This window comes from Anopheles arabiensis, chromosome 3, assembly GCF_016920715.1.
Source record: "Anopheles arabiensis isolate DONGOLA chromosome 3, AaraD3, whole genome shotgun sequence".
NCBI lineage: Eukaryota > Metazoa > Arthropoda > Insecta > Diptera > Culicidae > Anopheles > Anopheles arabiensis.
This window is the reverse complement of record NC_053518.1, coordinates 33,835,792-33,860,614: the sequence shown is the minus strand read 5'-3', so window position 1 is coordinate 33,860,614 and position 24,823 is coordinate 33,835,792. Positions and strand designations below refer to the sequence as shown.

The 24,823-nt window shown below is 44.2% G+C and overlaps 1 protein-coding gene across 10 annotated transcripts in view; it reads right to left on the bottom strand.

Moving 5' to 3' along the window:
• Positions 1-24,823, bottom strand: part of LOC120901592 (CUGBP Elav-like family member 2) — a 293,066-nt gene that overhangs the window by 16,373 nt on the left and 251,870 nt on the right. For all 10 annotated transcript variants that reach the window (XM_040309653.1, XM_040309654.1, XM_040309655.1 and 7 more), the window contains one exon: positions 5,282-5,460. In XM_040309653.1, coding sequence (XP_040165587.1) covers positions 5,282-5,460 — 179 coding nt within the window. The remainder of the gene's footprint in view (positions 1-5,281; positions 5,461-24,823) is intronic.

Here is a 24,823-nt window from a genome sequence, read left to right as displayed (position 1 = left end):
TGTAACATAAAAAAAAAATATCATAACGATCGTGCGCTTCTTTCCGTTTGCCAAGCAAGAAAAGGGAAGCGATAGCTCACCGAATGGCAAAGAAAAAGTTGCCCGTTATGCTTGTGGCGCTTTTCTTTATGCAGCAATACACACAAAACTATCTCCCCGGGAAGGACGACCCGTTAACGCGTACGCCAAGAAGCAGGCGTCAGCACGGGAAACAAAAAAAGGAAAGAACGGGAAACCAACCGTACCCAATATTTATCATAAACACACTACAACCACCACCACCTAACGCGATTGCGAACTGTAGTATACGACTGGCTCTGTTTTAACACTGCAAGAAGAGAAGGAAAAGCGCCCGCCTTTCTTCCAGTTTCTAGCGCTCTTTTGACGCTTTCCGTGCTGTTTAACATGGCGTGTTTTTTTGGCGAATGTGAAAAGATGACGACTTTTTTGTTGCTGGGAACGTTTGTTGTTGATGGCGATAATGGTTTGGGTTTCGCCTTGAGAGAGATACAAACACACACAAACGCACACGGGATGTCAAACATAACAAGAAGGGATGTGGCACAAGAACAAGCAAACGACAACAGTAACACAAACAAAAGAAAGTAAAAAAGAAAATAAAGCAAAAAACGCTCCCATTCCAAAACAACCATCACAATCACATAAACGATGATTATTGTTATTGATGTTTTGCATGTCGTTATGCTGCGGTGGCAATGTTGCTGCACTAATGGGGCATCCCCACAACCGTCCTCCAATTGCCCTTACAACAGCGAGAAAACACAGACATGAAGGAAGGCAAGTGGATGGAAATGGTTTTAGCTTACGGGGGGAGGGGCTGTGTTTTTGGCATCGTTTGCGGACGGAACAAAACGCACACAGGAAGGAATGATCAAAAGCAACGAACTCTTCAGGATCACGGACACAAACGACAAACTTTTTTCATCCCCCCCCCCTCCATTTGGCGATGAGGACAGTCACCGCTCGGACACACAGCACCCTGTAAGTGTGTTCTGCTGTGTTCTGACCCATCATTAAATTTTACTGCACCAAATGATGAGTCGCAGACAATGTGGCGTCTCTGACCTTTCGTTAATCGTGATGGGAGGGGAGAATAAGTGTAAAATGTTTTTTTGCTCCGTCAATCAACGTTTTTGTATTATTTTATTTTCATTTTTTGGGGATTTAAAAAAAAGCATTTAGAGAAAACATTTAAAAAAACATAAAACATAACAACAAAACCCCGCCACAAACAGATTCAATTCAGTTCAATAGCATTCAAAATCGGGAGGGATGATTTATACCGCTTTAAAATATGCATCATTATCGCGCCGAACATCACAAACTCCTGATCGACACTTTGGAGTGCCAAAAGAGAAAAAACGGTACAGATTATTCCTAAATAAATATCGCTAACGATGGCAGGCAACAAAACAAAAAACCTTCCAAAACATAATCGTTTGAAGTTTGTTGAGTACTACACACGCCAAAAATCAACTATGAATTTAATCACCCCGAAAGTCATCACATCGTCGCCGTCCTTCCCGGTAGGATGTGGGTAAAGCTTAAAACGGACGATTGAAGCGGGCATCATTAAATGGAAAAACCACTCGATTTAAGCCCAAATTGAATCTCAATTTTTTGTGGTGAAGAGTTGTTACAACTTGCCCAAAACAAACCAAAACTTCATACCGTAAGGCACCACCACCGCCACAACATATAGCAGCAGCATCAGCAGCATTTTTAATTCATCGACGAGAAATCTCACACTCACAGCATCACTCCCTCTCCAGGTTGGTATTAAGCCACATGCAAAGGCTAGCTGGCTTCCATTTTAACCCCTTTTTTTGGGGAGGGATTGAGAAAGATAAACGAGGCAAAACCACTTGTGCGAGAGAGTTTGTGAATCTCTTTCACCCTCTAGCTGAGATCCCTTTGCTCGTAGATACTACGTTACTACGTCAAATAGGATTTTTTCTCCCCCCAATAGCATAGCGTGATTTGCATAATGTTTCGTCCCCCTCATTCCCCGTGTGGGTAGATTGAGTGGGGAGTTTTGCACGGGCAGGAGTTTGAGGGAAATCTTTCTAAACATAAAAACCACGCTTAGTATGCAGCAGCAACAACACACCATTCGGTACCGAAATACATCAATTATGCACCATCGTTTGTTGGAAATTCGTTTGCCAACTTTTTGCTCTGTCCCTTACGCGCGCACACCAAAACGCAACAGCTTAAAACGAAAGGGCACCGCGCTCGCACGCGGTTAAAGTAAACTTCAAACTTCGTTTGTGGTGTGTTTGGGAGGGGGGCGACCGTATGGTGAAATAATTGAAAATCCATGCTGTAATAACTCATCCCGACCGCTGGCTAACAGATTAATATAATAAAAATCGTTAATTCCACATCATCAATCATAATGCGATCGTTTTGTGCCGCCACCAACGGCACCTAGACCCTGGATCGCGATCGCGCTGAAGGATAACGAATCATTAAAAACGTTTTGCATTCTACACCCAGAGCGCCCTCCACCTCGTCAGCCACCAAATGGTGCGATGGCACATCAAAAAGGCGCATCCAACCTTTTGTTTTCGGTTGGACGAATGGCTTTCCTTTTTCCACAGAAAAAAACAAAGCTTTTCCATGGGAATTCAAATGAAATGAAATCGATATATTATTGGCTCGGGTTCGGAACATTGTTCGATGGCTTCTGTTTTATCTCACTTTTTTGTTGCTGTGTGTGTGTGTGCCACCAACAAACGAACGCACGTGGGGGATATATACGCACAAATCCAAATCTCAATCAATCGATTCAGTGGACAGGAAAAACGGGGATGGCTCATTTTGCCTGGCAAATGTATACATTTTCAATTTAATTAAACAGCATCAATTAATTCGATTTCACTAAGGCATCATATCTCATGCGTGTGTGTGTGTGTGGGTGTGTTTGTGCGCCCCATTAGCGTTTCGGGGGCATTTTTGCGTATTACGGTTGATGGTTTAATGATGGCCATTTATTCTTTTTTTTTCTATTGAACGCGTACAAAGCCTTTCGTTTCTATTTCGTGTAATGCTCGATCCAATCATCGCACGTTAATTACACACCGGTTTAAAGAGAGAAAATGTATCACATTACAACGCATTTGAAGTGTATTTTTGAATATGGAGATACAATTTAAATTAAAAATGTTTTTATGCTCAAAAACACTAGGAAATATGGTGGTGTTATGTTAGTGATTGTAGTTAAATCGTTAATCGAGCTTAAACTCTCAAAAGAGTTCTCGATTTGACATGAAATTGACTTTGCGCTAAGTGAGTTACGAGTCAGTGTGCAGATTCAAATGCCTCTTTGCGACCTAACTCTCACAGGAATGATTTAACTCACAAAAGAGTTCACTCGATGCAAATGAGCTAACAGTCTGTGCGGAGCGTTAAATAACTCATTCTCAAGTTTACGCTCACGGGAGAGCTTTCTATCACTGAGACAAATGAGTCAACTCGCTGTAAGAGAGCTAATAGTAGTTATAGAAAGTAGCATGGAAAGTGAATAGTAGTAATCGAGCATGAGCTCTCGAAAGAGTTTATAAACTCACAAAAGAGCTAACCCGATGCAAATGAGCTACTAGAAGGTACGGAGCTTTCAATTACTCATCTATCTTTAGCTCTCGAAAGAGTTATATACCTCTAGCATGTATTTATTCCACTATCAGCGAGATTGAGCTGGTTGACGAGGAGTTTTAAATCGCTCATCGAGGTATGAGCACTCTGAAGAGCTGTTTAGCTCACAAATGAGTTCACTCACTGTGTGTCAGTTGCTAGTCGCTGCAAAGAGTTTAAATAGCAAAATATGTAAATCAACTCTTTGTGGTCATAAAACTAAACCATTCGACAGCAAATATTTATCTCATTACTAAGTGAAAATTATGCACGTGAGGTAATTTTTCGGTTTGTTAATTTTGTTGCTCTTTCCCAAACCCTCCTGCAACCCTCGCGCGTCGCTCCTGAAATTAATATCGTTGATATATGGTTGCGACTGTAGCGTAACATTCCTTGAACAAACAGACACTTCTTCCTCCACCACCGGCGTTACCCCCACCGGCAGAATGGGACTTTAACTGACCAACTGACTTGTGCAAAAGCTGCCGGCTAAAACCCATCAGCCACACATTCACTCACAACCACCACCACCAGAGGCACAGGCCAGGCCCACGCGCGCGCCACATTCATTAAATTGATATAGAAATAAATAATGGATTGAGCGGTGGGATGATGCGTGCTGCTGCTATCGGGCAGGATAAATTTACCATCGCTCTTACGGGCGATAGTGGTTATAATGGTGGTGGAATGGGAGGGCAAGAGAACGTGGCCACCACATGCTAGATATGCCTGCTTTCAACTGCTTTTGCCCGCGCTGCTACCCTGTGATGCACACCTCCCCCACAGTCCACAGCCCGCTGATTCGTGCTGCGGGTGGTGAAAGCGATAAATAAATAACCCATTTTTTATCTCACAACCCCTTCTCTCCATATTGCATTGCCCCCCTCTCGCATGGTCGAAAGCAGCATCAGAGAGCTTATCACCCTTTCTTCGAAGTCATAAATCAAATCGGAGGTTTGTGGTTCGGCGTTTCACCCGCACCCGTCTCTGTGCCCGTCTCATCATCGACAGAGAGGGAGAGAGAAGGAGAGACGGTGCATAGTAGTTGGTAAAAACGTTATGGAAAGATACACAAACACTACACGGGACGGAGTACAGCTCTGCTGGGTAGTGTTTGATACCGAAAAAAAAACAAACAATCTCCACAGTGTATGAAGTGTTTCATGGTTGCAAATATATATAAAAAAATGATTTATTTATCGATCCGACCACCCAGGGTCACCCGACCTGGATCGAAGGTTTGCTGCAACACACACACACACACACGTTTACACTGTGAAGCCACAATTTCCAAACCACAAATTGCTGCAGTGCTTATGGTTTTGGCTTGCGTGTGCGCGCGTCTGTTTCACCCTTAAGGGGGGGACGACAGCTACAAAATACACTACAGTTGAACTAGAAAAGGATTATTTGAAGCTTACTGTAATGGAGGCGGCGGATGAGGAGAAGCGAGTCTGGCGTTTCTAGCAGGGAAGGAAAAGTCGGAGTCAGCTTCTAATTGTTCTCGTGTTCTCATTAATCATCGCTACAGGAGACCTCCTGCGACCTGTGTGGGACGGGGCTCTTTCACAGGATTTCCCAGAATGGCTACACAAGCACCCATACAGACACCGAATACACTCACCTTAATTGCACCGATCGCGGCCTGTTTGGTTGCGAATGTTACGAAAGCACAGCCTTTACTCTGCCCGGACGGGTCGCGCAGCACCGTACACTCCTCGATCGTACCGTGGCCCGAGAACAGCTGTCGAACATCGTTCTCGTTGTACTTTTTGCTAAGCATACCCACGAACAGCTTGCGCTCTGGAAGGTGGAAAAGAAAGCGAAAAAAAAGAGGAAAAGAACGGATTAGTCACTTGTCGGACCGATGGAGACGCATGGTACCTGGTGGAATAAATATGATTAGAAGGGAAGCATTTTTAATAATTTTTCAATGTTCTATGGCGTGTTCTTCTGCATAGTATTACAACGAAGCTTCAAAGCACTGTTTAACAATAAATCATCCCGCTCATTCATCTTGATGTCAGATTTTTCTTAATAACGCACGAAAAAAAAGGACCATCACCCTCCTCTTATACCTTTTGTCCTCCTTCCGTCAGTCCTTTCGACCCAAACGAGGGAAGGATGTTTTACATCATCAAGGGTGAACGATTTCCATTGACTTGGCTGGTTGGCTGCTTTGTTCAAGTCCTTGTAACCACCCCGTTAGTGTCACCCCCGTGTGCTTATCGTCATCAGATCGTTCCTATTTGCTCCGATCCGATCATCTTTGCCGAGTCATTGATTGACAATCAACACGACCGACCGAGCAACACAAGAATCACTAATGAAATCCGCTTATAATTTTAAATTTCTTTTCAAACAGGACACATAAGAGACGCTGCAAAATGTGGTGTTGTGCGAGGGGAATTAAATTATTATTTAAGATGTGTAAATAAAATAGGCTTTTTTATGAATAAGAATAAATTACTCCCTCAACCATTCCCATGTGTTCCCCTCTTTCCTCATTGTTAGACTTGTTTCTACTTTAAATTGGGCATTTTAAAGAGGGCACGAATTCTGCGCATTAACATACACCTTTCCTCTTCTCAATTGGACGGCAGATGCCCAGCCAATTGGCCAGCTAGTCTTAAAACCTTTTTAACGCCATCCAGCAGCAGCTTTTTCCATATTGTTCACATAAAACTTCACATAATGGCTAAATTATGCTGCCCAATCTGTTGATTGGACGCGTCCCTCGGTCTCTAATCTACTTAAACTCCATTTTTTAAGCACTGTGTTTCTTCCGGCACCAAATCCGGCATATCCGGCCCGCTGACGTGCGTCGTATTTTCTCCAGATGAATTGTTTGTCCATTAGAATACCTAACACGTACTGTAGGGAGCAAACACCTTCTTGGAGCGATAGAGATGCAGTTTGCCCGTTAAAGCACATTTTTGAGCTCCCGCGCACAAGCTGAAGCGGGCAGGAGAAAGTTCTATTTTTATTCAAACCTAATAAAAGACGTTTGCTATGTAGAATGGGGCTGATGGGGGGGGCGAGACAAAAAAATGAGCCCGTTATGCAAATGGACACTGCAAATACTTTCCAGCGGGCATTATACAAAAGGAGCTACAGAAGAAACACCCTCGTGGAGTTGGACGCGAAGATTGCAGTGTCGGCTTCTCGGCCTTCACGGTTGCGCGCAGCAGTTCGCGCCGAGGAATTCGCGAGTGGAAAGCGGAAAAACGGCATTCCTGGCGTTAGCATAATGGGCGGCAGAAAATATGAGGCCAATTCCTATGCGGAATGTGCTAGTAGTAGCAAGCACATCTTCACACCTTTTTGCTCGGCAAGAGATTATGTCACCTCGGAACTAAATCGTGACCCGTGTTTCACAACTTCATCTGGGCGTATCGCTTATGCTTCTGTCGCTGAGAGTAGTAAGAATTTGGGGAAGTGAATAAGCCACGGAGGATTGTGTTGTGGACAAGCGGAATAAATGTCAACAGTAGAAGGAAATTTAAACGGAGGACAGAAGAGTTAAGCAGTGCTAGCTTTGTTTTGATGTTGACGTAAATTGCTTGTAAACCTGTGGCATTGGTAATTCAGCAAAACAAGCAAAAATATAGTGGATTTTTTAATATATTTATAGAAGGAAATCAATCAATAAAATTAATAAAGCAAAAACAAGTAAATAAGGACATTGGAAATAATAATCAAATCATTGAATTTAAGAACCTTCAAATTGGAGGAGTCAATATGATCAGACCATTAATATATTGAAGTAAACAACTAAAATTACTTGTTCAATTAAGTCAGAATGAAGCTTAATATCAAATTCCACTATCTGTACATCATTTTGCGGTTGCACGCCGTACATCAGTACAAGCAGAACTAAAACAAGGATGTTTTTCCCGTCTTATTTCCATGTACCAAATGCGTTCCAAACAAAAGCTGCAGCGAAAGAAGAGCATGTGGTGGTTGTGCTGTGCTTTGCAGTTAGTTTACTTGCGATGGGAACTTTACCCAAACTTAAGGGACGAAACTTTGAGCGCATTGTATGCATTTCAGCGATCATCCAGGCAGGCAGGCATTTTCGACATGCGGAAGTTTAGAGCGTGTGGTTTAGTTGTTGCCCAAGTTTGCCTATTCGGGCGAAGGTTGTTTACCAGTTCCGTGGTCGAACCGCATCGCAGTTAATGTACGTTTCGCCTGTTGAAAAGAAAATGCATCCAAGAGAGAGAGAGAGTTCCTGTACCACAGCACTACACCGAACAGAGCAAGTAAGGGTACTAAGAGTAGGATAGAAAGGAGTAGGTGTAGGTGGAGAGAAAGAGAGTTATTAATCCAACGTTCTGCTACCGAAAGCAAGTAAGCGTTTTTTTCCTCCAATTGCCGGCAACTAACAACACAATCATACAGCACAAACTCCAGCCAACCGAAAAGGGCTTTTTACATTTCCATTTTGTGGTTCGTGAGGCTAAAATCCACGCTGGAGGGCCGCTCATCCCTTCCTCCCTGCGGATGGAAGGGCATGCAACTGCCAGACCGAACAAAACATGAAAATCGTTCCATTAGTCTTCGAAGCGTTGAAGTAATCGGTGAAGGATACACAGAGCATTTGCGGCTTTTGGATTTTTACCTTCACCAAGAATTGGTGTTCCTTTCCTTCCCGTCGTAGCGTAGGATGCATGAATCCTTTCGACAAAAAAAAATCACACAAATCGGCTCAGCTTCTATGTCTGTGGGTACTGGCGCTAGTGCGCCCCGGACTGAATGATGCGAACTAATATGGTTTTATCTTTTGGTGTTCCACAATTCTGAACGACCAAAATGGGGCGCATTTGACGGGCTTTTCTCCTATTCGGACTGACTTGAAAGCAGACTCATTACATTACATGATAATCTATACGGCTCTTCTACCGCACCGAGTTCCTCCAGGAGCTCCTCCAGGAGAAACTCCAGGAAACTGATTGCTGGAACAAGCACGTCGGTACGTGTTTAACACATCCGGATAATTTGAGTGCTTGGCAAAATAGGCTTGCCGGCTTGCACAATCCCGAGCCGAACCCCGAGCGTCGTTCTGCAATTTTCCGACATGCAGTGATGGTTTATTGTTTCTTCAGAGTGCTGGGGAAGAAAATCCGACAAGATGATGGAAAATTGCTGGATCTCACTTCGCACCGTAATGCAGATCTCGAGACAGTGGCAGAGGTGGTGCTGCAGGAGAAGCGTTAGCGGCAGCCAGTTATGATTTGAATCGGCTTTTCTCCATCAGGCACCATACCACTGTATGGTATCTGTGGTAGTATGATGTCTGTGCGTGTGTGTGTGTGTGTGTGTGCAGGATCGGTAAAACTACTGGAGCTTGATCTTCTACCGGAAATTGATAGGCACACACAATGCGACGCCGTACCATGTCTTTCTATCATAATTTCCCCCTTTGGCAGTACAGCGACGAAGAGGCTTAGTGTGTTTTACGCTGTAACAAGCAAATGCCCCCGCTGTTTCTTGTTCTTCCCTTTCAGTAACGGTTAAGTCGGTTAGTATCGCCACTAATTGGCAATTAGCGAGGACTGCGCCTCGGTGGTGTAGCTGCCGTTTTTGAAATTCACGATACATATGGCCGGGGATGTGTACTTTGTTCCGATTTGCCCATCCGAAAGGTAGTTTGACTGGAAAACCGACAGCCAGTAGAGTATTATTATGATTTCAAAACTCGCCCGCCGCTTTTGCGGTACGAGGCCACATCTCCGCATCCAGGCGTTCGGGTGGAAATATTATGTATAAATTCATCTTCCCCGTCCTCTCCGCTCCCACTAGTTTTTCAGCCCGTTGCCACAATTCAAACCATTTCAATACATCTCCTTTCTTTAGCATCTTTATCGCGAAAACGGGAATAGGAAATAGAGAGGTTCGTCGCCTGGTGTCAATGGGTTGAAGGAGTGGAAGGTGGAAGAATCAGAGGACGACAATCCTTACTAAAATTGTCGATGAATGTTGAGCTCCTCACTAAAAGGCATCGCTTACTAAAGATACTTATTCCCCAGCACCGGGACAAGCCTTTTCAAAACCGCGTGAAGCCGGTTAGCAGCAGCAGCAGCAGTGCCGGCGAATCCTATCCTATTCAACGACAAATAAACCTGATATCACGCTCCCGCGGTTGGGTATTACTGCGTTCGAATAATTGCTACATACGGAGCAGAGATATTGAATTTTCCAGAGCTTGTCAGTGAAAAGTGGGGGAAACAGACATTACTCCTCCCTTACTAAGCTTTGCACTTTTGTGTTTATTGAAATCACAAATCCTCTTACACACGGGGCAGGGTGATTGATGGTACAAAAGCGTAAGGGAAAAGCTGTTTTTCTATTTCAAAATTTTATAATTAGGGGAAAGTAGGTAAAGACGGACACTGCGGGTAAGACGGACACTTCTCATATATGTATGAAAAAGGTAATTTTCGAGTAATCCAACAATGTAGAATCCAAAATGAAGGTAAAACAACACATTTGAGAACATTTTTGGCATAATATATATAAAATTGGTTAAATCCACGAACAAAACAAATTTTCAATCATGTGAACCCTTGTGGATCTAATTTGACTACTGCCGATCTTAAGCTCTACAACTTGTATTGTTTATATTTCCGGAAGTTTTATTTCATGAATGGGTTGTCGTGATCATTAATGAAAAAACTGGCAAAAGAACGAGTATAAAAGCAATACAAAATATTGTTTTCTGGTGGTTTAAACATTCTTACACCAAAGCGGGAAAGACGGACACCTTGTTGTAGGGAAAGATGGACACCGAATTTATTGTTTTTTTTTATTTCTTATATCAATTGGTGATGAATATATTTCTTCAAATACCTTAAATAAGGGTATTCCGATGCTATAAATCAATCAGTAACTAGAGAAAGTATTTAAATAATCGAGAAATGAAACACCGGTCAAAATAGTAGCCATTCGTTATGCTATTACTCGCTCGACGCTGATGAGGCGCTTCACGAAATCCAATATCTTCTCAAGACTAGGACAACTTTAAGCAATAAAAAGATGAGGCATTTATACGACATTGTTTAGGAATAGATGAGAAATTCTATGGGATTACAAAAATCAAATGTTGAATTTTGACATGGTGGAAAATGGATTAAACTATTAACAAGTCCCTCATAAATACTGGGGTCGTGGACTTTTTGCCGAGTAATTTCCTAAAAGGAAGTTCTAGACTGTTGTTCTATAAGCTGGAGCAACGTTAGCTGCGCGATATGTCAATAATGCTTTAGATGCTGCATTCTACGATATATTACAAGCGTCGTTTACAATTCCTAAATTCATGGCTGAATGAATCGCCGTTGCAATAGGCCAAGAATTGGTTTATAAACGTACCAGGACGTGGAAAGCGATAGAATTTGTTAAAATACTGTAAAACTCTTCACTTTCTAACCTTTTCTACAGGTGTCCATCTTTCCATTCATGGTGTCCATCTTTCCCATATCAGGTGTCCGTCTTACCCGAACATTTCAAAACTGCACGAAAAAAATCATGTTTTTCGTTCATGAAAAAAACGCAAAAATCGATGGAAACTTAAAAGTTTCAACACACTTTCTGATAAAACATAAGTGTAAGATAATGTATGCATATTTTCATGGTCGTAGTACTTATATATCTCCAGATTTTTACCATTTCCCTTAACGTGTCCGTCTTTACCTACCTTCCCCTATCTGGTCCCGTGTCTAGTTGTCCAGAGCGACAATGTTGCTATGATGTTGACGATATTTTGGAAACTTTTTGTGCTCGGAAAAGCGGTTATTTTTTTAGTCGGCAAACGGCAACATTCAGAAACCATGCAATATAGCATAGCACAGATAAAGTTACATAGGGTTTTGGAAATTAAAAACAGAATGCTGTCCATTCCCATGCCAACAACAAAGGAACAAAGAACCCACGCTTTCCATTGTATTTGGACACCTGTGTTATGCAAACCTTTTGCTGCCGATAACAATACACGTGCACAACACATCATCGAACGAGAGGATTTGTTTGCCCCTCCTACCACATCCTAATATTGTGAAAAAGTACACAAAAAACCGAAATAATTTGCACACCCACAACCATTCTCTGTTGTTGTGCTAGTAGTGTGTAGCTGGACATTAAAAAAAAACCCCGATCTGCTGCACACCAGCTGCAAATGAAGTTCGCAAAACATACGCTTTGCACCGCAAACAACAAACCGCTCCTCAGCGAAGGAGAAATCACGTTGCGGGCTGATAATCCGTGTGCAGGAGGATACAACCACAGGACCATGTTTTATCCCCTTCAGAATAATGTTATCCGATACTTTAGATTCGAGATTCGATGGTTTGATGGTTTGCCAGGGAAGGATGTAGTGGAAGGCCTGACCGTATGTAAGCGACGAGCTCCCATTACATCTGAAGCTAACGTTGAACATTTCCCAGCCCAAAAACAATGAACTTCCACCACACCACCCCCAGCAGCTCCATATTCCATTCCCCGATTTATGGCGAACGGGATTTTTAAACTTCTCGCCCCATAATCTAACGCCTCAATGGAGCAAGCAATTAGAATTATGATTTCAGCCGGGATGATGTTGATGGTGTCTGTCTGTGTGTCTAGTGCAATTTCCCTCCCAGTTCGGAATTTCCCAGATCGCTCCGATAACTTCCAACCCAGCGTGCACTGCGCGCGTTTGTTATCGCTGGAAAATCCACTCGTTCTACAGTTGCATGAGCAACTTTATACGGAAATCGGGTGCGCGGGGGCTTCATCCGATCCTATCAGACAACCAAATAATACCCAAAACACCATCATCGGCACAGCAGCAGCGGCAGCAATGATACATATCCCCGAAATGCAAACAATGATCGTACGAAATGAGCAAAAATCTCATCCCCGAGTGTTTCGGCGCACTCTTCTGGTATAAATTGGTAATCATCGAGCGCATCGAGCGTTCTAGCACTCTTCATGGGTCGCCCTTTCCCACCAAAAAAAAACCAACCATATCACACTTGTGATGGGTAAAGTTGGCATAAATCCGGAGTCGACTCCGATCCGACTCCGATAAATTCGGAATCGACTCCGGAAGGTAGTTCCGCCCTGCATTATCCGGAGTTGTTCGGAATCGCCCGGTATCACCCTGAGTCGTCCGGAGTCGTTTGGAGTCGTCCGGAGTCGTTCGGAGTCGTCCGGAGTCGTTCGGAGTCGGAGTCGTCTTGAGTCATCCGGAGTCATTCGGAGTCGTTCGGAGTCGTTCGGAGTCGGAGTCGTCCGGAGCCATTCGGAGTCGTCAGGAGTCGTCCGGAGTCGTTCGGAGTCGTTCGGAGTCGGAGTCGTCCGGAGTCGTCCGGAGTCGTCCGGAGTCGTTCGGAGTCGGAGTAGTCCGGAGTCGTTCGGAGTCTTTCGGAGTCGTTCGGAGTCGGAGTCATCCGAAGTCGTTCGGAGTCGTCCAAAGTCGTTCGGAGTAGTGATGGGTAAAGTTGGCATAAATCCGGAGTCGACTCCGATCCGACTCCGATAAATTCGGAATCGACTTCGGAAGGTAGTTCCGCCCTGCATTATCCGGAGTCGTCCGGAGTCGTTCGGAGTCGTCCGGAGTCGTTCGGAGTCGGAGTCGTCTTGAGTCATCCGGAGTCATTCGGAGTCGTTCGGAGTCGTTCGGAGTCGGAGTCGTCCGGAGCCATTCGGAGTCGTCAGGAGTCGTCCGGAGTCGTTCGGAGTCGTTCGGAGTCGTTCGGAGTCGGAGTCGTCCGGAGTCGTCCGGAGTCGTCCAAAGTCGTTCAGAGTCGGAGTCATCCGAAGTCGTTCGGAGTCGTCCAAAGTCGTTCGGAGTAGTGATGGGTAAAGTTGGCAAAAATCCGGAGTCGACTCCGATCCGACTCCGATAAATTCGGAGTCGACTCCGATCCGACTCCGATAAATTCGGAATCGACTCCGGAAGGTAGGTCCGCGCTGCAATATCCGGAGTCGTTCGGAGTCGTTCGGAGTCGTTCGGAGTCGTCCGGAGTCGTCCGGAGTCGTCCGTAGTCATTCGGAGTCGGAGTCGTTCGGAGTCGTTCGGAGTCGTTCGGAGTCATCGACTCCGGACGACTCCGGTCGACTACGGACGACTCCGAACGACTCCGACTCCGGGCAGATCTAGTGGTTCCATTTTGCCGGAGTCGGAATCGAACTAACAATAGTCGGAGTCGGATCGGAGTCGTGGGTGCGCTCCATACAGCACATCACTAGTTCGGAGTCGTTCGGAGTCGTTCGGAGTTGTTCAGTATCGAAGTAGCACGGAGTCGTTCGGAGTCGTTCGGAGTCGTTCGAAATCTTTCGTGGTCTTCGGAGTCCTCCAGAGTCTTCTGGATTCTGGATTCATCCGAAATCGGCTACAGAAGGAGGCATCCGGAGTCGTCTGGAGTCGGCCGAGGTTGGCCTACGAAACAAAGGCCTGTATAAGAAGTGCACACGCAAAGTGAAATACAAAAAAAAAACTCAACGAAAGAAAATGTCTGATCACAAGCACAAAGGCTCCAGTTGACACCGACCAACTCCAATTCCGGTCGACTCCGGACGACTCCGGACGACTCCGGGCGGATCTAGTAGTTCCATTTTGATGGAGTCGGAAAGGGACTAACAATAGTTGGAGTCGGATCGGAGTCGTGGGAGCGTTCCAGAGAGCACATCACTATATCACACATATGTTAGGGAGGCACAGCAGCAGCAGCACTAAAGCTTGCCCCGAATCGGTTGGTGGAAAAATTATCACAGCCTCACAAACCACAGTGTTGTATCCGTTGGATGACCTGGGTCTGCACTGCTTATGCGATAATGATTCGCAAATAAATGTTTCACACCCGTTCCTCTCGTTCCTGCTCTCTGCGTGCAAAACACGTCTTTTCCGCGGATGCATTGGTTATGCAACGGAACGGAAGGTGAAGCACAAAAATTGCACCCTTCAGGGCAAAATGGGAGCTTCCGCGGGCTCTCACACCGCTCTTACGGCGTATCAATTACGGCGCAGCATTGAAATTGCACCCGTCATCGCAATGCCAATGCGCGTGTTGTCTTCCAGTGCGCGCCTCTGTTATCTCCATCCCTAAAACATATTGGACGCCGGTGTCGTACGGCCCCACAGCAGCTTGCACCCCAAAACATACAGACCAGCAGCAATCAAATACGAATGGCGCGCACAACATTGTGTACCACCAGCCGGCACACAACACACACACATACACACTTCAACGTTTCGCGTGCTTTGTCATCGCGAATATCGCGTCGCTAGCGGTACCGCCACAAAATGGCAGATAGAATGCTCCAACCATCCATAATTATAACGATAGTGATTTGTCAAAATCCTACAATCTCATATCCGCGCGCCTCCTTCCTTTGCCTGCTTCCCTCTGTGTACGTGTGCGTTGCATATGATGACGTGGAAACGATACCCAATCTTCGTTATATCGGGCGGCGGATGTGATATGTGTGTGGCGTGCTTTAGTATTTGCTATCGTATTTAGCCACAACTCAGCTCAGAGCAGCTGTTCGGGGGAGGCTAGGCTAGGCTGTGAAGGCGAGAGGGGAAGCATGACCAGGAATGGAAGGAGTCGAGGGAATCGAGTTGCTCCAAACGCGCGAGAACAATAGCATAATAAATGTGCAAACAGCCACCAGCGATGGCAGGGACAACACAGGAGCGGAGCTCGTCAAACACCGAAAAGAGCACCACTGCCGCCTCACATACCATCGCTAGAGGTGGATATGGATGCGGATGATAAGCGGGGGAGGTGGGAAGTAAACATATTTTCCTAGCAGCAAATGGTGGCGGGTTCCGCGTCGCACCGGTTGAACGAAAACGGTCGCTCTGACTGACAACTTCAACTCTCCAATTCGAAACCCAGGCTGGTATCACATCCCATATGAGCATGTTTGTGTGTGTGTGAATGTGTGTTTGTTTTTCACGTGGTGAGATGCGCTTTTCCTCAGTACGCTTTATCTTATTTTTCTAGCAGCAGCAGTAGTAGTGGCTGCAAAAGTGTGCTCGATACCATGTGTTGCCCCATCCTTGTGGCAAAGCGTGCGCACACGTTTCCTCCACGCTATATTCGCCACGCTATTTGATAGTTGATTTTTCCCACTCTTAAATCAACAATAACGCGAACAAACAACCAAACAATCGCGGAAAGTGATACGTGCCCCATTTATCGGCACAGGCTGTGTGCTTGTTGTGCTGGGGGTTTGTGTCCTGGTGGCACTTGATGATGCCCAAAACGAGCTGTAGTGTGTGCGGAACACGCTGCAGGAGTGCTGTTGTTGTGCCTTTTTTTATCGGGACACAATTCTCACAAGAAGGGAACATCGAGCAGTAGTCGTGAGCGTCCTGTAACAACACATCATCATCATCATCGGTGACGCTTCGGGGTAAAAACAGGAGGCCAAATATTTACATTCCAGTTAGCGAATACGAATGCGAGAAGAATTGGTTGTAATTACATGAATTAGGGCCCCGCTTTTCGGCACTGTCCAACAACTTCTCGGAACGTAGTACACACACAGGACAGGGCAGGGAAAACGTGCAACAGTGTCATCTTGCCTGTTTTCCTGACACATACACAGCCCAGCACAAGATGGATGAAGCTGGCGTGCACCATTCTTTCCGCTTCCTTTTCCCCCATTAGGAACAGATTCATGATGGAAGTGTGATGATGATACGACCACCACCACACTATCAATCAATTTGATAGCGGAAGGAAATGCTTTCGGGCTAGGGAACAACAACAAGTCGACACTGTGGTTTCAGTCGAAGCTGGTTCCGGCTGCTGTATATGACGATGACGCGACGACACGCGCGCTAATGAGATGTGAAAATGATGCGGCTGTCGCTGCTGCTGGTAGTGGGCAGTAGTGTGATAAGGATTTTTTTTAATTAACTACCCCGGGTACCGAGAAAACTGAATAGAGCGCATTGTCATTCATGACGGTTGTGACTTCGGGGGGAAATTAGCTAATTAAGAGTAACTCTGTTTCCTTCCCAAGCTAGGCATTTCTGTTGGTGAAGTTTGCTTGCTGCCGAAGACAGGATTTAATTAGATCTTTTTTTTTTCCTGCAAGCATGATGTGGCATTCAATACATGGTGAAGGGATCATTTATAATTGAAAACTGTTCTGCATGTCATGTGCAATGATCAATTATTGAAGGTAGTGCATAATTACAATCAACACGAGTAATAACACAATTTCCTTTTTTTGATGCTCAAACGCATATTTTCCAACAGTCATCCCATTATATAACACTTGTAGCATACATCAGGTATGTCACCACAAACACACCACTGCAGCTTCAATGACGTATGCATATCTATATAAAATTTGAAATACAGTCGTTGCCGCTAAATTTTGACTCTAACTCACCTATTTTTGTGTCGAAGGCACCAACTTTTGGCAGCGTGTCACGATTTTTACCTCGAAAGCATCAATTTTTGACAGTGCGAATCAATTTTTGCCTCCAAAACATCAATTTTTGACTGTGAGTCAATCGCTTTATTAACAAAATTTTAAGTAATTTCTGAAACTGTGTGTTTTGAAATGATTGAAATTAAGTTAAGCAGTGAAACATATCATTGATAGAATTTAAAATAAAACAGTTGTTTTGCCAATTGTGGAAGTTTTAATGGAATGAAAAAAATTGGCATGTATTTTCAGCTGTAAACAAAAGCTTTTGAATTTCTAAATTTCATCATTTTTTTTCTCAAGAAACAATCAATTTACACAGTTTTTGTATTTTTTTAATGAGATGTAAGATAACAAATGTTAAAAATATGCTTAAATACCTTGTAAAATTGTCACAATTCCTACAGGAGTCAAAAACTGATGACTTATAGACAAAAATAGGTGCGTTAAAGTCAAAAATTGATGCGCACTGTCATAAATTGATGCCTTAGAACCATAATTAAGTGGCAACGACTGTATATTAAAACAAAAAACAAGCGACGAAACTCAGTTTTGTGATATCAAGTGCATCAATTGTTATATTTAATAATTACGTTGAAAGTTTACATGACTTAGTTTGAAATAAAAACTGCTACACTCAGTTATTGCAGGTCGTTATATGGTTTGATGGAGATTATCAGTCCAAAAGTCTGAATATTTAGAAAATATTTTATTTTTGAAATATAAATAGACCAATACTTCCTCAATCTATATTTCAATATTCAAATGACAATGAGCTAACTCACACAATAATGTACTAGTATCAACTATACACTCAGTGACCCCCAAAGTTTTACATTTCCTCACAAGAAAAGTGTATGAAATTTATGAAGCTCCAAAGAATGAACATCTTCTGCACGAATAAATTCCATTCCCTCCTCCAAAAAAAGGGAATCCGTTGCTGCAGCAGCAGTAGTAGCTGTCCGGTGTATGTGTGTGTTCATTTTTGTCTCACGTACTTTTTGGCCATCCGGCTGACTTCCACTTCCTGAAAGGGGCCCACCCCGGTTTCCGTTTGGATAAAAGGTGCGGTGAAAGAAAAGAATTATTTCGCTTCGCCCCCTGCATCACTGGGTGGGTCATAACCCCTGACAGGAAAACCGTGTGTGGTGCGCTGCAGCTATATATGTGAACTAATGCGTGAATTATATTCATACGACGTCTTCCCCACGTTCACCAGTGCTATCTCTACGCGCGACTCCCTTTTGTCCCGATGCAAAAGAGTGTTCTCCATCGTTGTTCATGAAGTGGCGTTTCTTTTCTTCACCCTCTCGCACGATCTCTACACACATCCGGCACGACGGTAAGATTGGGCACATCGACATGTTTCACTATTCCCTTCGTACCAGGGGAAAACTTTCCGAGTAGTTACTGAGGGGAGGGTTGGCTACATTTCAATACGTAAGAAAGGATGCTCGGTTTTGGGGGGGGGGGGGGGCAAGAATTATTGAGCAACGAGGGACGTGTTTTTGTACGCCAACTTCCTCCATAGTTCTGGGGCTTCGAAAATGGAGAATGGAGGTTGAGTTAATCTATCTCCTCCTAGCTCAGTGAACAAAATGCAGCCGCATCGATGGTGTAAAGATTTATACCGATGACCGTCGCACACTCTTTTCGTCGCATTTTGGGTTTATTGATGTGGATGCGGCGGCGGGCGGCAAAAAATATGCAAATAATGCATCGAGCATGATAGGAGAAGGTAACGCCCCAAAAAAATAAAATAAAAAATGGCCTAGCATGTTTTATGATGACAAAAACTTGGACGGAACGTACGCAATCGATGTTGATCGGATGCATTTAGTACGTTGACAGGATGGCCAGGCAGCACACAGTCATGGTTCAGCATAAATCAGCCATAAATTCCAATCTTTTGCTTCGGAAATCCGGTTTAGATTGCCCCTGGTGCAACTATGACGAATGTTTTGATGATGCAAAACAAGTTTAGGCAAAAGAAACTCACAAAAAACTACAATAAAATACAATGGAAAAGAAATGAAAATGGAACCAAACGTCCTTATCTTTACCATTTTACTTAGGCACACAAATATTGTCCTCAGATTTAATGTTCTTGTGTGGCACGTTGCACTACCAAACTGGATTTTATCAAGCGAATTGTTTAAATATTCACTCTTTTTTCTCCCACTTTTCAAAACCCAATTGGCCCGGCGGCCACAAACGGGAAACGTCCAGACGGAGAGAGAGAGATTTCCGTCTGCCGCCTCTCTAATGGTGGCTGCAGTTAAAATGTAATTAAAACCATATGCGACTTGACTCTTAATTTTTCCCATTTTCCCCCTCCTTTACGCTGTGCTCTGACATTGAGCGCCACGGACGCCAGTGTGTATGTGTGTGAGTGCAGTTGTAAATGCTGATCATTGCCATCAAATTTTACGACTCGACTCGGTTCCCACCACCGCATGATCCGCGAAATCCACCGGTGCCCTGCTGTACACTAACACCGAGCATAATACTTCCGCGTGGCCATAAAGCGCGAAACGAGCGGTGCACGACAACGATGAGACACTTTAGCCTTGCTTTTAGCTCCTGCCCAGGCTTCCCTCGCTATAGGAAGGACGTGTGCACAGTCAAATACAACAGTTGGTCAGCAACAAGCCGGGCTGCTGCTGCAAATTGCACACAATTGCACACTCATTGCACACTGTTCACTCTCCTCCCGGGAGGGCAGGGTTGGCTAATCGTTTGTCATCGTCGAAACGGCCAGAGCTAATGCCAATGCCTAGGCGTCAGACGAGTGCCAACACGTGGCGCTTAACATAGACACTGAAACCACACAACGGTGACGTGACAGCCAGAAGAGACACAAAAGCAATTTAAGTTGCATTTAGTGTGGCTATGAAACGCACGCGACTGCGTGTCAGAAATTTTGGAATTCGAACAACGGGTTTGAATATTGCACCTTACTTTCAATAAATGTAAACGAATTTTTGCGTATCTTTTAGGTTTATAGTCACGCTTTTAATTAATGAAATTTTAATGCCTTTCGAAAATTGCACCAGACGTGTGTGAATTACGCTAGCATTTGATTGAACATTCATGTTTTAGTAGTTGTGCCTTCCTCTCATGCACCGAAACGCAATTTAAGGGGCGACCGTGTGTCGAAAGGCTCTGCACCGCGGTGATTAGTGGCAAAAACGTAAATTAGTTCAACAGCTTTCCGTTGCAGGGAATTTCAAATGAAAGGAGGAGCGCGTCATTAAAATCCCGACAAAACAGCTCCCGATATCAATAGTTAGCACCCAAAATTGGTGAAATAATTCAATACCAATCAACACGCGGTGCGCGGCAAGCAAAACTGGTGCTGCTTTTACACGCACACACACACACACACACACCTGATCGTATGGCGGTGGTGTGCGCAAATAATAAATTCCATGCATTTAGCCCATTAATTATTAAAAAGGCCAAGCTCCCAAGCTGCTCGTTTTGGGAAAACGTTTAAATTATGAATTAATATATGTCAATTAATTAAATCGTAGGGATAGTTATTTTTAGGGCAATTTTAATTAAAATCAGAAATGAGTTTTGTCGTAGTCTCTTTTTTGTGGTTTTGGTGAGCAAATTGAAAAAGTGGGGTTTTCATTAAAAAAAAGAAACCATAAAAACCACAAAAGTCATAAAAATAACAACCACACAACACACATACAGAAACACACAATGAACTCGAAATCATGTCAGGCATTTTGTAATTAAAGATAAATAAAAACAAACGCACACATACAAATATTTTGGTGCGCAGGGTTCGTTGCTTCTTGAGCCAGCGCGGCCTCTGTCTCCGTGTTTGGTGCATTTTTAGTCCCGGTTTTTACATTATCATTATCCTTGTGCGCTCTCTGGGAGGGCTGGGGTGGAGGATGGATTTGCATAAGCACCACTGCTGCTGCCACACAGCGTACCACTTATTCATTCATTACCACAAACCTTGGCCACATTCCCTTCCTTTGCTCCCCTATCCTGCACAAAGTCCTTCGCAAGAGTCTCTGTGGCTGCTTGGCAGCTATGTGTGTGTGTGTGTGTGCGCGCGTGAGCGAGAGCAAAGGCCACACCACAAAAGGGTAAAATCATAATTGTACTTAGCGTGCGGGCAAAGAAGGAAGGCTGTTCGGTTGCCCACTCGGGTTGATGTGCACGATGCACCGACCAAACGGAAGCATATTGTGCTGTGCTCCCCGCCTTATCCACACGGGACCGTGCATAAAGATGTCCAGGGGACAAAGGGGGGGGGACAAAACCAGAGCCCCACAGCAAACCATTGAAAGGCGGAATGGAGGAAAAGTCATTGTGACGACGACAACGGGGAGGAGCGCATTATTCTATGCTCCCAGGATGGAATTAATATTCTTTATGCGCTCTCCATTCCCCCGCCGGTGTAGGTTCGAAGCGCTCGCGAACCAAACGCACACACACATAAACTGTGGTGAAGCACACCAAGGGGAGGTGTGTTGGTGTGTCCTCGGCGGCAGCGAAATCACGTAGCTGTACTTAAAGTTTTCCGGCTTCTGTGCCGGTTGTTTCGCCGGATTTTATGCGATTGGTTGAATGCATCTCTGGTGCGGACCCGCTTTTTTCCTCACCCTGAAAACCTCTTTCTCCGGCTCCACTATCCACAGAGAGTGGAACCAAAAGGAAAAAAGAAAAAAACGCAGAGAGAAAGAGCGCAACCAACATGTTGGCGGTGGTGGGTTTATGAAATATTATTTTTAATGTCAGTGCACATTTTAATTTTCCACAAAACATGCGCCTGTCCTTTACATGCACCACCACCACCACCATCCAGTAGTGCAGCCCAGTGGTTGATGTTTGTTTTTGTCCAAACAGTTTGAGTTGGATGTTCTATGTGTTGAGGATGGTTTGGGATTGTCGTCTAATTTCGCGTTCCGGTTACTGGTTTTGTGTCCTTGAGTAGTCCCCTCCACCATGGCACAGGAAGACTATTTGCGGCTACCGCATGCATATGATGGACTGGGGAAGGTTATGTTACACACAAACTCAGGACTCAGGACAAAAAGGGGAAGTAACAGTGCCAGGAAGTGGTACTAGCAAATGTTACCCCCATACCCGTATGTAAAACAGCTTTAAAATAGATTCAAAGTTGGGAAAAATGGGTAATAAGGTGCATAACTTCAGGGAAATTTAAATTCCAGTCATACAGGGCTAAGGATTTTACAGCTTTTTGAATACTATTTGACTGTTTTAAGTCATCCACGACGATGAAATTAATTTGATGACTTGGATTAAGATTGAGTTAACTCTAGCAAAGCATTTCAGCTCAGTTCGGTGCCCTTTCGACGCAATTCAAATTAAATGCATCGCCAAAACATTCCTCCATCATTATTCCTGAATCAACTTGCCCCAATGGACAGTTATCGACAGAGAACAAAAGACCAATCCAAACCAGCATCCAGAACAACGTTGCAACAATCCCTTATCCGTACAATAAGGTGCAGCTGTGCAGGAGGCAACCCATCCAATCCACGGCTGGATAAATGCTTGGCAATGAAAACCCCCGATTTAGTGGAGCTTCACAACTGCACAAACCCTGCAGGAAACCAGCAATGTGGGTGGGGGGAATTAAGAAGTGAAAGCAAAGCGAAAAGCTGCCTCCCATTGGCGACCGATAACAATCGGAGAAGATGGAAAGCAGTAGAATGGAAAAAAACAGTATTTTCCTGTAAAATTTGCTGCCTCAATAAACACACCACCGACCATTATTATTGTTCGGCATTCTACGGCCTGGTTTTGGTTACTCTCCTCCGGGGGAGGGTTGTACCAGTTGGCTAAGGAATTCGGTAACATACTTCACGACAAAAGTAGAAGCAACAAAAAAGAGGCCTACATTCGGGCTACCCCGGGTGAAGTTCTTTAGTAAGTGATGTGGAAAGCACGACGAACCGCACACGGCACGGCACGGAGCGAAAGGATAGGAATAACCCGACCGAAGCAAACCGTAATTCTGTTGATGGATCAGCAGTTCCTTTGTCAGCTAACAATTTCCTGCACTTCCATTGTTCGCAATCACAACTTTGACCTTCTTCTTCTGTCATACGGTGTGTCGTTGAAGTGGGCAGCGAAACTACAAACTGTTTTCGTAGGTCTTAAAAACAAGACAACACATAAACGAAAATTGAAATAATAGGAATAAATACGCTTGATGTGACAATATGAAACGATTTTGTACAACAATGAAAAAAGGAAAAACTAATTATTACGATGAAATACTCAGAAACATAAATCATTTTACCAAAAATCAAAAAAGATGAAATGCAAATATATTGAAATTCCTGATTTCAACGAGCAATTTTTGCTACCCATTCTACCGTAACAAGTTCTTGGAAAGAAAGTAATTAAAATGTATGTCAACCCGGTACCAAAAAGAGGCGGAGAAAGTGTCGATTTATTTACAACATTGTGTAAGTAACAACAAACGCTGGACCGTATGGTTATTAAAAAACATCCAAAAACAGACAAAAAAGCGTAAACCGAACGCTTCATAGCTCGTTGCAAGCCGAACGATAGCATGGAACCGATGCACTAACATCAGCCATAGGTTTTTAATGAGATTCTACCTTATTTCCTGGAACTATAAGACACTCCCGAGGGAATGGGCATCCTTTCCCAAGGCACTGGGAAAATCATCGATAGGCAATCATCAACAACATTATTCATCAGAACAGCATCGCGATCGTTTGACGTTACAAGTTATCAACTCGTATACATTATATTGCATTATCTCAACAGGCATACCACCGTGTGGGCGTCAGCAAATACAACGCTACACCTCTTGAAGACTCCCCTGAACTGGAGAAGCTTAAGCTCTCTAATTCCTCTAAGGAATTCCTCTAATAGATACAAAAGGGAACACACAGAGAAACTGTGGCATAAGTTATTCCTCTGCACTGCACGTCTTATCTGGAACGACCAATCGCTGTGTTTGTGTGTAGGCAGCACCTGCCTGGGCACACCTGCTCTAACGAGCACTTCCACACTGCTCATCACAAAATGGTCTCCTATTTCAACTGCAACAGTACCCGCACACATAAGTCTGTTAAGTATTTTCTATGGTGGAAAAGAAAAATACACCTTCACAATTGAGGCTGCTGCTGCTGCTTCTGCAGAAGCAAATAATAATGCTTCATATTGCGATGCAAAAACACGAAACACCCATCATAGCGCACGTTCGGTACACGCAACAAGGGACGGAATTTGCACGCGAAAGAAAGGAGCGAGGGATCACATTGTCCCTGCTGTTGCACATTCCACCACCAATGGATGGATGATTCGCGTCGGCTTCGTACCCGATAACCACGTGATAAAACATCTTCTTCACATTACACACCACACGCGGGAGGAGGGGGGGGGGGGGGGAGGAAAAATGAAACGGCATGAAATGAATGTTCTTTGTCAGCAGATGAAACACACCATTCTAATCTACTCTGTGTGAGTTTGTATGTGTGGCTGTGTCCTTTTGTGCTTTCAGCATGGCTTTTTGTTGCAGTGCAGCATTATAATAAGAGGAAAACTGGGGAATACGGGGAAAGATTTTCTATTCTTTGTACGTTGGAGAAGAGGGCACAAGAGGAATGTGTTTTGCAAGATACAGAGGGGGAAAATTCGCTGCTATTATTAGAAATATGAGTGACAGGTGTCAATGATCTCTTCAATTTATTACCGTCTCGCT